At 36.6% G+C, this 15185-nt stretch overlaps 1 protein-coding gene across 1 annotated transcript in view; it reads left to right on the top strand.

Annotated features, from left to right (window-relative positions):
• LOC123557183 (uncharacterized) overlaps positions 1-14207 on the top strand; it is a 38318-nt gene extending 24111 nt beyond the window's left edge. Inside the window, exons 17-24 of the mRNA XM_045348486.2 lie at positions 1326-1370; positions 1819-2751; positions 3003-3125; positions 4185-4302; positions 5046-5199; positions 7650-7712; positions 12319-12391; positions 13455-14207. Coding sequence (XP_045204421.2) covers positions 1326-1370; positions 1819-2751; positions 3003-3125; positions 4185-4302; positions 5046-5199; positions 7650-7712; positions 12319-12391; positions 13455-13682 — 1737 coding nt within the window. The 3' untranslated portion in view covers positions 13683-14207. The remainder of the gene's footprint in view (positions 1-1325; positions 1371-1818; positions 2752-3002; positions 3126-4184; positions 4303-5045; positions 5200-7649; positions 7713-12318; positions 12392-13454) is intronic.
• The last annotated feature ends 978 nt before the right edge of the window (positions 14208-15185 follow it).

The following is a 15185-nucleotide window of genomic DNA, read 5'->3' on the forward strand; positions in this document are numbered from 1 at the left end:
ATGCAGGTTTTGTTTTCAGTTTGTACTGTTTCATTATACCTCCACAAAGTGAAGTTTGGGGGGTATACAGGAGTGAGCTTGTCTGTCTGTCGGTCCGTTGGTTTTCATGGTTTCCGGACAGTAACTCTTGAAAGGCTTGACAGATTTAAACAATTTTTGGTACACAGGTTTAACATCAGAATATACAGGTCAATTTTGACTTTGAGGTCAGTAGGTCAAAGGTCAAAGTCACAGTGACCCTGAACAGTTAAACAGTTTCCAGATGATAACTTGAGAATGCTTGGGCCTAGGATCATAAATTTTGGTACACAGGTGTAACATCATGAAGTACAGGTCAAGATCGACTTTGAGGTCAGTAGGTCAAAGGTCAAGGACACAGTGACTCTTAACAGTTAAACAGTTTCCAGATGATAACTTGAGAATGCTTGGGCCTAGGATCATAAATTTTGGTACACAGGTGTAACATCATGAAGTACAGGTCAAGTTCGACTTTGAGGTCCGTAGGTCAAAGGTCAAGGACACAGTGACTGTGAACAGTTAAACGGTTTCCGGATGATAACTTGAGAATGCTTGAGCCTAGGATCATGAAAATTGATAGAGACGTTGGTCTTCACGAGCATATGACCCCTAATGATTTTGAGGTCAGTAGGTCACAGGTCAAGTTCACAGTGTCCAGGAACATTTAAACGGTTTTCGGACAATAACTTCAGAACGCTTGGGCCTAGAATCACGAAACTTAATATGGAGGTTGGTCATGACCAGCATATGTTGCGGGTGGCACATAAATTTACTCTGATATCTGTCTGTCTGTCTGTCTGACCATTTGACAAAACTTTGCTCTTATCTCTAACAGTATTTGACTTAGATCATAAAACTTTAAAAGGAATGCTATATGTATAATTTGTTTGCAATATCATTCCATAAGATCAGATTTTGGCCCTTGATGTAATAAAAAATATTGATTTCGAGTTCAAAAGGTCAAAGGTCAGAGTGACTCAGAGTTTAAACCGTTTCCAGACAGTAACTTGCAAATGCTTGGGCCAAGGATCATGAAACTTTATAGGGAGGTTGATCATGACCAGCAGATGACCCCTGTTGATTTTGAGGTCAGTAGGTCAAAGGTCAAGCAAGTTTAGCTTTGACATTGGCTTAGCTCTGTGACAAGGCCGTATTGTGGGGGTATAATTCGTCACTCCTGTGACAACTCTAGTTGTTTGTAGAAAAACCATTGGAATTGAAATTGATTTGCAGGCGAGATTCAGGAAAATATGTACATGCATATTATTTCATAAATGTAAGAACTCCATTCTTTTTATTCTAAACAGGACTGCCTACAGAAAGCAAGGAATCTCTTTGCTCAAGCAGGAAAGGTATACAGTATATCATAGTTATTCAGTGATACTATAAGCTTGGTAATATTCACAAGTTTTATTTTTGCTCATTTTCACCATGCAAATGCAAAACTCCTTGAATTATAAAAAGCAGTTTCTCAACTAGTGTAGACAGTTACGAAGCACAAATAGAAGCCATCTTTATATAAATGTTACGTGAAAAAATATATAATTTACAGTTTCGTGAATTGGCGTTTATCACTATAAATGTCCTTTTACAATGTCTTGTGCTAAATAATTTAGATATACTGGTAGTCAGCATATTTCTGAAGTTCCCTCATGAAAAGTATAAAAATGAAAAAAAGCATTTGTTTTTTGTTTAGAGACTTTAAAGATGAAGTGAAGTTTGTAAATTTATAGAAATGATGTATATTTCTTATCAGAATTCTTTTTTTAAAAATTTGTTTCAAATATTCTCCAATTTCAGACTAGGTACCAGCTAGCAGACCACACAGTTATGTTTGACGAAGCCTCCAAGTCACTCCGCTGGTTCCTACTCCCAAGTGAGGCTGCAGACTGTCTCAAAGGCAGTCAGTCCCAGAATGCATCACAACTACCTTTTTGTCCTCCAAACCTTAGAGAGCACATTGGACTTCCTGGGTTTTTAGGTAATTATGTAGAAGAAGAGGTGACATTTAAAGATATGCTTGATAAAAATATGAAAAATGAATCAGCTGCTGCAAAAAATAAAACACATGAAAATGCAGGAAAAGAAACAGAAACAGTCAATACAAAAGAGACAATTGCAGTAAAGAATGGCGTGACTGAAGAAACAAGCAGTGATGAAAAAGTAGCTGTTGGACATGGTACTCCTGATGGAAAGTCATTTTCTGAAGGAATGCAAAACTGTCTGAATTGTGGTTTTGACAATTCCAATGTGTCAGATAAAGTATGCAATGCTAAATTAAATGATAGTAAGAGAAAAGTCTATGAAGATGGCAGAGTTGGTACAAACAGGAATACAAATACTTGTTCAAAAGACACTGATAGCATCTCTATATGTGAGAAAGATAGAAATACGGAACAGGAAGAAACAAGTAGTAGTGCACATAGTAATACAGATGAATCAGTAGAGCCAGTAGATTGTTCAAAACTGTCAAAGGAAAGTTGTGATAGTGTTAAATGTGATAGTAGTCTCTGTGAAAGGAATAGTACAAACAGGAAAAGACATGCTGAAAGTGATAGTGTAAGCCCAGTATGTGCAATGACAGTGAAAAGAACTAAAGATGGGAAAGTGGTTGGTAATGGTGTGGATGGTATTGTAAATGATAAGAAACAGATGGGTAGGAAGAGTAAGAAGAAGAAAGAAGGAACAAGATGGTTTTCACCTCCAAAGACGATATTTACACCATTTCTGAAGGTATGCTGGTACTATTAGAACATTTGTTAACAGAAATTGAATATCTTTTACTAACTATTAGTTATGACCAATGTTTTTATTTTCTTTAAGGAAATATTGTTTCAGTTTTAAATTTCATTGAACTAGGAGGCAATAAGAAATAGGAGATTGGTCTCCCAAGCTCAATTATACAAACTATGCAAGGTTTTATGTTGTTTCTTTCCCCTCCCTATTATTATGTCAGGTAACCATTATTCTGCTGCATTTTACAGGCTTTGGAAGAGTATGACATGATAAAGGATGGAGACAAAGTGATGGTGTGTCTCAGTGGGGGAAAAGATTCTCTCTCACTTCTACATACTGTAAAACAGTATCAGTTCTATTGTAAGAGAAAGGTATAGTTATTTAAACAAAGCAGCAAAATATAAATTTCTCAAACAGAGCCAAATTGGATTATTATCTGCTGCATTAGATAACAGCAATACAAGGCCACCTTTGTAGGAAAATATTTAAGTTTCTGGTCTTTATTATCAAAATGGCAGAAATATAAGTTATTCTGAAATCTATGTTCTGTTTATGTTTTCCAACTAATTATCTGTAGTACCAGTACATGAAAAATTACTCGTATTTTTATACGAAATAATTGACACCAAACATGTCATAAATAGAAATTGTCTTTTTAAAAACTCAACCAGTGTGTTTGTAGCATCATTCTTCTTGATGTGTAATACATTGTAACATATAACAGAAATTAGGTTAATTTCATTATATATCCACCAGTGCCCATGAGTCAACACCCTAAGGATAAATGTTTGTTTTTCCAACACAAGCTCATGAAATATTTCATGTTTTGATACTTTCATAAACTGGAACATGTAGTCATCCTCCATGCAAATTTTTATTAAATTCTGTGCAGTGATAGTCGAGTAAAATGACAACTACTAGACGGGGGTGATTTTTTGTACACAATAAAAAGGTGTCCTTGAGTCAACACCCCTCAATATGTCCATTCACTCTGTGTACATAGGGTAATGCACTGATGTTTCAATATCATAAAATCAAAACTAAATACATTGTCTTTAAAAACACAAAACATTTATGTAATTTTCACAAGTGTTTTTAAAAATGCTGGCTTGTAATCAAGACTGGTTGAAATAAATTAGCAATTTCTTAAAAAAATGAAGAAATTCTTATAAATGAGTTCAAAATCAACAGCCAAGACACATATTCCAGACTTTTCACCACAAATATTATTTGTTTCCTCTATACATCTTTCTCCAAAAGTTTGATAAGAAAAGAAGAAAGAAAACAATAAAACAGCATGGGTGTTGACTCAAGGACAGTGTTGAATCAAGGACTCTTGATGATATCTTTGTTTTCAATATGATAAAAGAGTGTTTTTTTGGTGCTAGTTTTGAAAAATAATAAACTTATACCGATGTTATATGTTTCAGAACATACAGTTTACAATAGGAGCTGTGACTGTTGATCCCCAGACACCTTCCTATGATCCAAGTCCACTAAAACAGTATCTAGCTAGTCTGGGGGTACCATACTTCTATGAATCACAAGGTAAAATACAGATAAGTAGATGGAATTTATTAAGATATTTATTTTTTCAAGGGTATGGCAATTATAAGATACTGCTAACACATGCTTGGCCTAGTTCAACAACTCATACCTATCATGGTAGTAAAAAGAATGCTTTTAAACATCAGAGATAATGTTCTTAAAATGATTTAGTGATTTTTTAATGGACTTCAATGAGAAATTGTCTCCTTGCAGCCATTGTCAGTGTAAGCAACCCTCCTTTCCATTATCAGAATTCTTTTTTTGTATGAAAAAAGAAACCCACCAAGATCAGTTAACTTGCTTTAAAGTGCAGTGACACCACTGGGAAGGCTAAAATCTTATGTACAGAGTTGTTGATCTGAAGAGGTTAATTTACTCAGAAATTGGATTGTTCCGACAAAGATTTCATGCTTTGTAAGGGAGGTAATTGCTCTTCAGTGATGTCGTCAGAAGTTAGACTGTACTTTATAAATCCAAGCTGACAGAAAGTATCTTCTGTATACAAGGTAAATTTTGTAACAAAATTTACAACAGAAATTATATTATACAGTCAGACCTGTATTAAGCAGCCAATCACGGGAGTGACACAATGTGCTTAAGGCAGGTGGTTGTTTAAGGCAGGTGGAAGTAAGAGTAATTGTCTATTTCGGAAATAAGCTGACTGGCTACTTAAGGCAAGTGGCTCTGTAATACAGGTGTCTACTTAGGCAGGTTCAACTGTAATGTGACATATATATTTTCAGGTATATTAGAGCAGGCCTCTAACTTGCCGTACGAGTGTGCATCAATATGTAGCTTCTGTAGTCGTATGAAGCGTGGAATTATTTACGCATGCGCTAGAAGAGAAGGGTATAATGTCCTAGCTTTAGGACAACATTTAGATGACCTGTGTGAAAGGTAAAAGATCAGCTTGACAAATTTCTTCTTTTACTAAGTATTTCAATAAAACAGTCATTGTAGTTCTTTCTGGTGCTTGAAAATAGTTCTTAGCAAATTTATTTGCTTTGTATTTTTAACTTTACAGATAGTGAAGTGGGAGTATCGAAATGAACTAGTGGGGGTCTTCTGTGGTCAAGTGGTTAAGGTCACTGACCACTTACACCAGACTGAAGTGGGGTGAAAATCTTGTTTTGGGATGTAGAATTATTCATGTGAAGAATTAATCCAGGTGGTTTAGAGAAAGCCTGCTGTTCCACCTAGGTGCTGACTCGTGTCTGAGACTATGCTTGGAGGGGCACTTTGGGTCTTCCTCCATCTTGAAAAGCTGGAAAAGATACCATACGTCCTAAATTGTGTCAGCATGACTCTAATCCCCCCCCCCCCCCCAAAAAAAGTGAACAAACGAAATGAAATGGTGGAATAAGATCCAAGCTGCTCATGTTTGTATTACATTTTTAGCTCGACTATTCGAAGAATAAGTAGAGCTATCCTACTCACCACGGCGTCGGCGTTGGCGTCACACCCTGGTTAAATTTTTCGTACCAGTCCACATTTTGGCAAAGTCTTTTGAGATAAAGCTTTGAAACTTTCAACACTTGTTTACCATCACCATATCAAGTTATAGGCAAGAGTACATAACTCTGTTAAGCATTTTGACTGAATTATTGCCCCTTTTGACTTAGAAATCTTGGTTAAGTTTTTCGTACCAGTTCATATTTTGACAAAGTCTTTTGAGATAAAGCTTTGAAACTTTCAACACTTGTTTACCATCACCATGTCCAGTTGTAGGCAAGAGTATATAACTCCATCAAGCATTTTGGTTGAATTATTGCCCCTTTTTGACTTAGAAATCTTGGTTAAGTTTTTCGTACCAGTCCACATTTTGACAAAGTCTTTTGAGATAAAGCTTTGAAACTTTCAACACTTGTTTACCATCACCATGTCCAGTTGTAGGCAAGAGTACATAACTCCATCAAGCATTTTGGCTGAATTATGGCCCCTTCTGACTTTGAAATCTTGGTTAAGTTTTTCGTACCAGTTTATATTTTGTGTAAAGTGTTTGACTTATGGCTTTGAAACTTTTATATCTTGTTCAGTATTATAGTCTCTATCAATAGGCAAGAGTACATAACTCTGTCATCTTTTTTGGCTGAATTATGGCCCTTTTTGAACTTGGAAATTGGTTCTGTTTTCGTATATGTCCATGTTTTGTCAAGACTATTTGACATATGGCTTTTAAACTTTAAACACTTGTTTATCATTATGATTTCCATTTGTAGGCAAGAGTACATAACTCTTACAACTATTTTGACTGAATTATAGCCCTTTTTGGACTTTGAAATTTTTGTCAAAACTATCTGAACTGTGGCTTTGAAACTTTTAACACTAGTATATCAACATGATTTCCATCTGTAGGCAAGTGTACATAACTCTGTCAGCTATTTTGACTGAATTATGACCCTTTTTGGACTTGGAAATTAGTTAGATTTTTCATACATGTCCATATTTTGCCTAACATATAACTTAACATATTTGCCATCATGGTCACACATTGCCATTTAGTGCAAGACTAATCGAAATCCAAAAATACAGGAACATTTTTTGTTTAATCCATATTTTTCTTTTGTCTGAAAATCTATGGAAATATTTTGACCCCCTTCTTCAATCAATTCTTCGAATAGTCGAGCGCGCTGTCATCCGACAGCTCTTGTTTCTTATCTGCTAAAAATATATGCTTTTACAGTTTATTGTGTAAACACAACGATTTATTGACTATATTACCTATTGATTATTTTTATGCCCTCGAAGGGAGGCATATAGTTTTTGAACCGTCTGTCAGTCTGTCAATCTGTCAGTCTGTCCGCAATTTTCGTGTCCGGTCCATATCTTTGTCATCGATGGATGGATTTTCAAAGAACTTGGCATGAATGTGAACCACAGTAAGAAGACGTGTCGCGCGCAAGACCCAGGTCCGTAGCTCAAAGGTCAAGGTCACACTTAGATGTTAAAGGATAGTGCATTGATGGGCGTGTCCGGTCCATATCTTTGTCATCGATGGATGGATTTTCAAATAACTTGGCATGAATGTACGACGTGTCACACGCAAAGACCCAGGTCCGTAGCTCAAAGGTCAAGGTCACACTTAGACGTTAAAGGATAGTGCATTGATGGGCGTGTCCGGTCCATATCTTTGTCATCCATGGATGGATTTTCAAATAACTTGGCATGAATGTGTACCACAGTAAGACGACGTGTCGCGTGCAAGACCCAGGTCCGTAGGTCAAAGGTCCTAAACTCTAACATCGGCCATAACTATTCATTTAAAGTGCCATCGGGGGCATGTGTCATCCTATGGAGACAGCTCTTGTTATTATATAAATTTGGTATGATATATATTATCATTACAGCTTCCTGATGTCTATATTCCACAATGGTATACTGAGAACTATGAAGGCTAATTACACAGTAGAGTAAGTGTTCATTTTCAACTTAAATATTACACTTGCATGAGACTGGGCACAAAATTTGATGATTTTTAGCTCACCTGAGCCAAAGGCTCATGATGACCTTATCAGTTCAGTTGTGCATTCGTCAACATTTTCTAAAAATTTCTTCTTGAAAACCACTAGGCAGAGTTAAACCAAACTTAACAGGAATGATCCTTTGGTGGCCCCCTTTCAGAATTGTTCAAAGAATTGAATTCCATGCAGAACTCTGGTTGCCATGGCAACCAAACGGAAAAAGTTAAAAAATCTTCTTGTCCAAAACCACAAGGGATAGAGCCTTTATATTTGGCATGTGACATCATCTTATGGTCCTCTATCAAGATTGTTCAAATTGTGCCCCTGGGTGAAAAGAGGCCGCCACCCCGGGGGTCACAAGTTTTACACAGACTTATATAGGGAAAACTTTAAAAATCTTCTTGTCTAAAACCACAAGACTTAGACCTTTGATATTTGGTATGTAGCATTGCCTTGTGGTCCTCTACCAAAATTATTCAAATTATTACCCTGGGATGAAAAGAGGCCCCGCATTGAGGTTCCTCAGGTTTTACATAACTTACATAGGAAAAAAATTTAAAAATCTTCTTGTCTGAAAGTACAAGACCTAGGCCTTTGATATTTTGTATGTAGCATTGCCTTGTGGTCCTCTATGAAGATTGTTAAAATTGTGCCCCTGGGGTGAAAAGAGGCCCCGCATCATGGGTCCCAAGTTTTACATAGACATACATAGGAGAAAACTTTAAAAATCTTCTTGTCTGAAACTGCAAGGCCTAGGCTTTTGATATTTGGTGTGTTGCATTGCCTTTTGGTTCTCTGCCAGAATTATTCAAATTATTACCCTGGGGTGAAAAAAGGCCCTACCTCACAAGTCCCAAGTTTAACATTGACTTATATAGGGAAAGAAGTAAAAGTCTTCTTGTCTGAAAGTTAAAGGCCTCGACTTTTGATATTTTGTATGTATCATTGCCTAGTGGACCTCTAACAGGATTGTTCAAATTATGCCCCTGGGGTGAAAAGAGGCCCCACCCTGGTGGTCACTTGTTATATGAGTTATGTAGGAAAAAATATTTCAAGATTATCAGATCATATTTCCTGGACTGTGTAAATAAATTTACCTGTTGTATTCAAGTGATTATGTGTCACCTTACTGTAACCTTGACCTACTGACCTACTTTTTAGCTCACCTGTCACAAAGTGACAAGGTGAGCTTTTGTGATCGCGCGGCGTCCGTCGTTCGTCCGTCCGTGCGTGCGTGCGTGCGTCCGTAAACTTTGGCTTGTGACCACTCTAGAGGTCACATTTTTCATGGGATCTTTATGAAAGTTGGTCAGAATGTTCACCTTGATGATATCTAGGTCAAGTTCGAAACTGGGTCACGTGCCGTCAAAAACTAGGTCAGTAGGTCTAAAAATAGAAAAACCTTGTGACCTCTCTAGAGGCCATATATTTCACAAGAGCTTCATGAAAATTGGTCAGAACGTTCACCTTCATGATATCTAGGTCAAGTTCGAAACTGGGTAACGTGCCTTCAAAAACTAGGTCAGTAGGTCAAATAATAGAGAAACCTTGTGACCTCTCTAGAGGCCATATTTTTCATGGGATCTTTATGAAAGTTGGTCTGAATGTTCATCTTGATGATATCTAGGTCAAGTTCGAAACTGGGTCACGTGCGGTCAAAAACTAGGTCAGTAGGTCTAAAAATAGAAAAACCTTGTGACCTCTCTAGAGGCCATATGTTTCAAGAGATCTTCATGAAAATAAGTCAGAATGTTCACCTTGATGATATCTAGGTCAGGTTCGAAAGTGGGTCACGTGCCTTCAAAAACTAGGTCAGTAGTTCTAAAAATAGAAAAACCTTGTGACCTTTCTAGAGGCCATATATTTCACAAGATCTTCATGAAAATTAATCAGAACTTTCACCTTGATGATATCTAGGTCAAGTTCGAAACTGGGTCACGTGCCATCAAAAACTAGGTCAGTAGGTCAAATAATAGAAAAACCTTGTGACCTCTCTAAAGGCCATATTTTTCATGGGATCTGTATGAAAGTTGGTCTGAATGTTCATCTTGATGATATCTAGGTCAAGTTCGAAACTGGGTCACGTTCGGTCAAAAGCTAGGTCAGTAGGTCTAAAAATAGAAAAACCTTGTGACCTCTCTAGAGGCCATATATTTCATGAAATCTTCATGAAAATTGGTCAGAATGTTCACCTTGATGATATCTAAATCAAGTTCGAAAGTGGGTCACCTGCCTTCAAAAGCTAGGTCAGTAGGTCAAATAATAGAAAAACCTTGTGACCTCCCTAGAGGCCATATTTTCCATGAAACTGGGTCACGTTCGGTCAAAAGCTAGGTCAGTAGGTCTAAAAATAGAAAAACCTTGTGACCTCTCTAGAGGCCATATATTTCATGAAATCTTCATGAAAGTTGGTCTGAATGTTCATCTTGATGATTTCTAGGTCAAGTTCGAAAGTGGGTCACGTGCCGTCAAAAACTAGGTCAGTAGGTCAAATAATAGAAAAACCTTGTGACCTCTCAAAAGGCCATATTTTTCAATGGATCTTCATGAAGGTTGGTCTGAATGTTCATCTTGATGATATCTAGGTCAAGTTCGAAACAGGGTCATGTGCGGTCAAAAACTAGGTCAGTAGGTCTAAAAATAGAAAAACCTTGTGACCTCTCTAGAGGCCATACTTGGGAATGGATCTCCATAAAAATTGGTCAGAATGTTCATCTTGATGACATTTAGGTCAAGGTCGAAAGTGGGTCACGTGCCATCAAAAAGTAGGTCAGTAGGTCAAATAATGAAAAAACGTTGTGACCTCTCTAGAGGCCATATTTTTCATGGGATCTGTATGAAAGTTGGTCTGAATGTTTATCTTGATGATGTCTGGGTCAAGTTCGAAACAGGGTCATGTGCGGCCAAAAACTAGGTCAGTAGGTCTTGAAATAGAAAAACCTTGTGACCTCTCTAGAGGCCATACCCTTGAATGGATCTTCATGAAAATTGGTCAGAATGTTCACCTTGATGATATCTAGGTCAAGTTTGAAACTGGGTCACGTGCCTTAAAAAACTAGGTCAATAGGTCAAATAATAGAAAAACCTTGTGACCTCTCTAGAGACCATATTTTTCAATGGATCTTCATGAAAATTGGTCAGAATTTTTATCTTGATAATATCTAGGTCAAGTTCAAAACTGGGTCACATGAGCTCAAAAACTAGGTCACTATGTCAAATAATAGAAAAAACGACGTCATACTCAAAACTGGATCATGTGGGAAGAGGTGAGCGATTCAGGACCATCATGGTCCTCTTGTTGTGTTTTGAGATACAGCCTTGAAATTTGGATGACATGTACAGTTTTGCATACCGATCTTAAAACTGACTTTCAGTTACCATGAATGTGACCTACTGACCTACTTTCTAATATTTTAGCATCAGTTTTCTATTTTTAAAGCTTTAGCTAGGAAATTTGTTCAAGCAAACAACTCTACTCAGATGAGCGATATAGGGCCATCATGGCCCTCTTGTTTAAGATACAGCCTTGAAATTTGGATGACATGTACAGTTTTGCACATCGATCTTAAAACTGACTTTCATTTACCATGTATATGACCTACTTCTTAATATTTTAGCATTAGTTTGCCATTTGAAACATGTGGCTCATATTACTCTGATGAGCGATCCAGGGTCATCATGACCCTCTTGTTATCATTGAAGCTAGAATATTTGCATTGATCGAACAATGCCTTATTCAAGCAGTTCTGAAGAGAGAATAAAAAATCTTTCATTTTAAGATATTTCATGTGCTTTCTATACAGTTCATTAAGGTTTTACTGATACAAAATTTACTTTGATGTTATACATTACATGTTTTAGCTACCTGTAAACAAGAATCTTGCCAGATTTTATGTCTTTTGTATGTGAGACATTATTATGTCTCCCACAACACAGTGGTGTGGGAGACATATTGATTTACTCCTGTCTGTCTGTGTGTGTGTCTGTCTGTCACAAAGCTTGTCCGCACTCTAAGTCGAACTTTTCTCATCCAATCTTCACCAAACTTCAACAAAATGTGTCTGCCAATAAGTGCTCAGCCAAGTTCGATAACTAGCCAAATTGGACTAGGCACTTCAGAATTATGGCCCTTGGATTACCAAAAAACGCTCAGACTTCTTGCGCAGTTTTGCCTCCAAACCGGCGCCTATACTACTTTTAAAAGTAGTAGTATAGGCGTCCTTTTAGTGTCAAGAAAGCGCATGCACATGTGGATTAAGTAAACATTATATAAAGACTGACTTACTATTTAGATGATTAGGCAGTTACTGTGAAATCATTAATATTCGTGGGGAACTAATTTTTCGTGGATTTCGTGGTTGAGTCAATCCACAGATTTAATCCCAACAAACAAGTAAATTTCCAATTAATTTTATGTTCAAAAGTTTGAATCCACGAATTCATATCCCCATGAAATTGCAGTTTTGAACAAAATCACGAAATTTCATGCTCACAAAATTAAATGATTTTACAGTATAGGAGACATGCGCATCTCTAGTGATATTTTAATTTACAGGGAGGGAGATTTAAGAGTGATCAGACCATTTGTCTATGTCAGAGAGAAGGATTTAAGATTGTTTGCTGAAACTGTAAGTATATATTGTAAAGTCAAACCTGTTTATATAGACCTCACTTGGAAAGAACCTAAAAGTTAAGAGAGAATGAAGGGGCCCTGGTAACACTGTCTGACTATGAAATGGGGCCATGAGTTTGAGCCTGCACTCTTCCAGCTGAAATTACTAAAGTAGGGAGAAATGTCCCATGTATGGGTGCTTTACACCTTGCATGCTGAAGAACCAGGGCAGCTTCAGAAAGTGGATAGTTGTCTCTGTCTAGCACCATCATACACACTGAAAATTACAAACTGTCTTCTGGAGGAGTCACCCAAATGGGCTTCTGGTGGTGACTACAAAGAAGTTTACACACGAACAAACACAGAGCCTAAATGTTCAGTTTGTTGGTTGGTGGTCTATTCAGATGTTAATCTACATTGTAAAAGTTAAAATGTAAAGTTTTAACAGGTTGTCTTTACCGTCTGGTTGACTATGCTCCGAGGCAGTCTTTAACAAAGGTTTTTCTGTATATGAATATTTTGATTATTCTGTATTCCATCTGCTGTATATACTTTATTTTGTTGAGTTCGGTGTCATTTTCAATTCTTTAATAACAGTCACTTAATTTGTTTCTATTTCCACAAGTAAATGACATTTATGCATGAAATATACATGCGGTTTTAGGATAAAATGACATTGGACAGTTTTAGGTACTATTCAGGATCACTCTTATACCACTCATTTCAGAGTGTGATAATATAACTAGCTGATGAAAATTAAATCACTTAAGTTAGTTCTATATTGACAATTTAATTTACATGTATTTCTTACTTTATGAAAAAATTTCCATATTTCCCTTATTAACACCCCAGTGCATTAGATTTTGCTGCAGAGGGGGTTTATAAGTCACACAAAAAAAACAAAACAGAAAAAGAGTAGTTTCTAATGGATGAATTTTGATACTTATAGCACTAACATATTGCTGATATTTACTTTATTTACAGCATAAAGTAACATTAAATTGGTCTTTTAGAGGGAGAACTTGAATTAGAGAATATACGATATATTATGTTTTACACTGACAATATTTTTACTGCAGAACAAACTACCTGTGATTGCTGAGAATTGTCCGGCATGTTTCGAGGCGCCAAAGGAACGTCACAGAATCAAGCAGCTCCTTGCGTCACAGGAAATCATGTTCCCGAGGATATTCCCAAGTTTAATGGCAGCCATTAAACCTATCATGGCTATTAACAAAACTCAAATGAAAGTGTCAGACTTCTTCAAGCAGGATAAAAATGGTTCAGACGATGATTTTGATATCTAATTAAATTATTATAGGTGAAAGTTACATATCAGTAGCAGTATAAGGCCAGTTGCAACAGTTAATGCCAGTGACTTTAGATGTAGCGCATTACCGGTAATAAAGCAACATAAATCTAGAATTTGGTCTGAAATACCCAATACAACTATAGTGAAATCATGAATATTTGTTGAGGGCTAATATTCGTGGATTTTATGCTTGTATCAGTGAAGAAGTAAAATTTCCTTTGGAAGTTGAGACCCAGGGATTCAGATCTCCGCGAAATAGTCGTTTTTGCCTAAACCTCGAAATTTCCTGCCCACAGCATTTAATGATTTCACAGTATTGAACAGTTTCAGATTTCATTAAAGTATAGTCTGTGGTCAGCTATAGTCTAAGGGTGTGTGTATGCCTGTATTATCTTCTGGGCATTAGTCTATATTAAAAAAATTATGTGAGTGGAATGGTTTTACCAGTGTTTGTACCAGATTTTATCCGTAATGTTATGCCTATTATATTATTCAAAATATAAGAGTTGCTAAAACTTTATTCTCATTTGTTACTTATTTTCATCAAATTCCAACACAAAGAATAAACAAGTCCTTTATAGCATTTATTTATTTCAAAGGTTTCTATTTCATACTTGTATGAATACACATACATATAAGATTTCCTTGATTTAATTTAAAAGAAATGTCTGTTGGGTAGTTTTTCAAAACATTGCATGCTATTCACAATATATAGACTTAACTGTACATGTAAAGGCAAACTTACAGGTTTCAAACATGTATTTACCTGTTGCGAGTGAATCATTTTAAGTTACTGAAAATTGTGTATAGGGGTTTGCTCCATGTCTGCATACAGGTGCATGTTTGAAATCGCCACCTCTCATTCTACTGTGTACATCATGCGTACTCCATCTTTATGAAACATTTTTGTAACATATCCCATTATAGTATGAAACAAGAATAGTTAATTTTAATACACTCAAATTCAAAGGTTTGAACCATGAATTTAATTTAAACCCCTTGAAGTATACATGAAAAAAGGATCACCTGTTCTCCTTTGGTCATTACTGCCCGCACAGCTAGGAACCTTGGTAGATCCACCAACCTTGGTCTTATACGAGCATGACTGTACCTTGGTAGAACCACTGACTTCCAGTCATTATTACAGGCATTTAATTTTTTTGGTAGAACCACCAACCTCAGGTGTTTTGACAGGCATGGCTGTACCTTGGTAGAACCTCGACCTTGGTTTTTTACAGGCATGACTGTACTGTGGTAGAAACACCAACTTTCAGTCATTATTACAGGCATGACTTTATCTTGGTAGAACCACCAACCTTGTTTTTTTGCAGGCATGACTGTACTGTTGTAGAACCACCAATCGTGGTTTTTTACAGGCATGACTAACTTTGTAGAATCACTGACCTTCAGTCATCATTACACATTACAGGCATGACTGTACCTTGATAGAACCACCAATCTTCAGTCATTATTACAGGCATGACAGTATCTTCGTAGA

This window comes from Mercenaria mercenaria, chromosome 5 (assembly GCF_021730395.1).
Source record: "Mercenaria mercenaria strain notata chromosome 5, MADL_Memer_1, whole genome shotgun sequence".
Taxonomy (NCBI): Eukaryota; Metazoa; Mollusca; class Bivalvia; order Venerida; family Veneridae; genus Mercenaria; species Mercenaria mercenaria.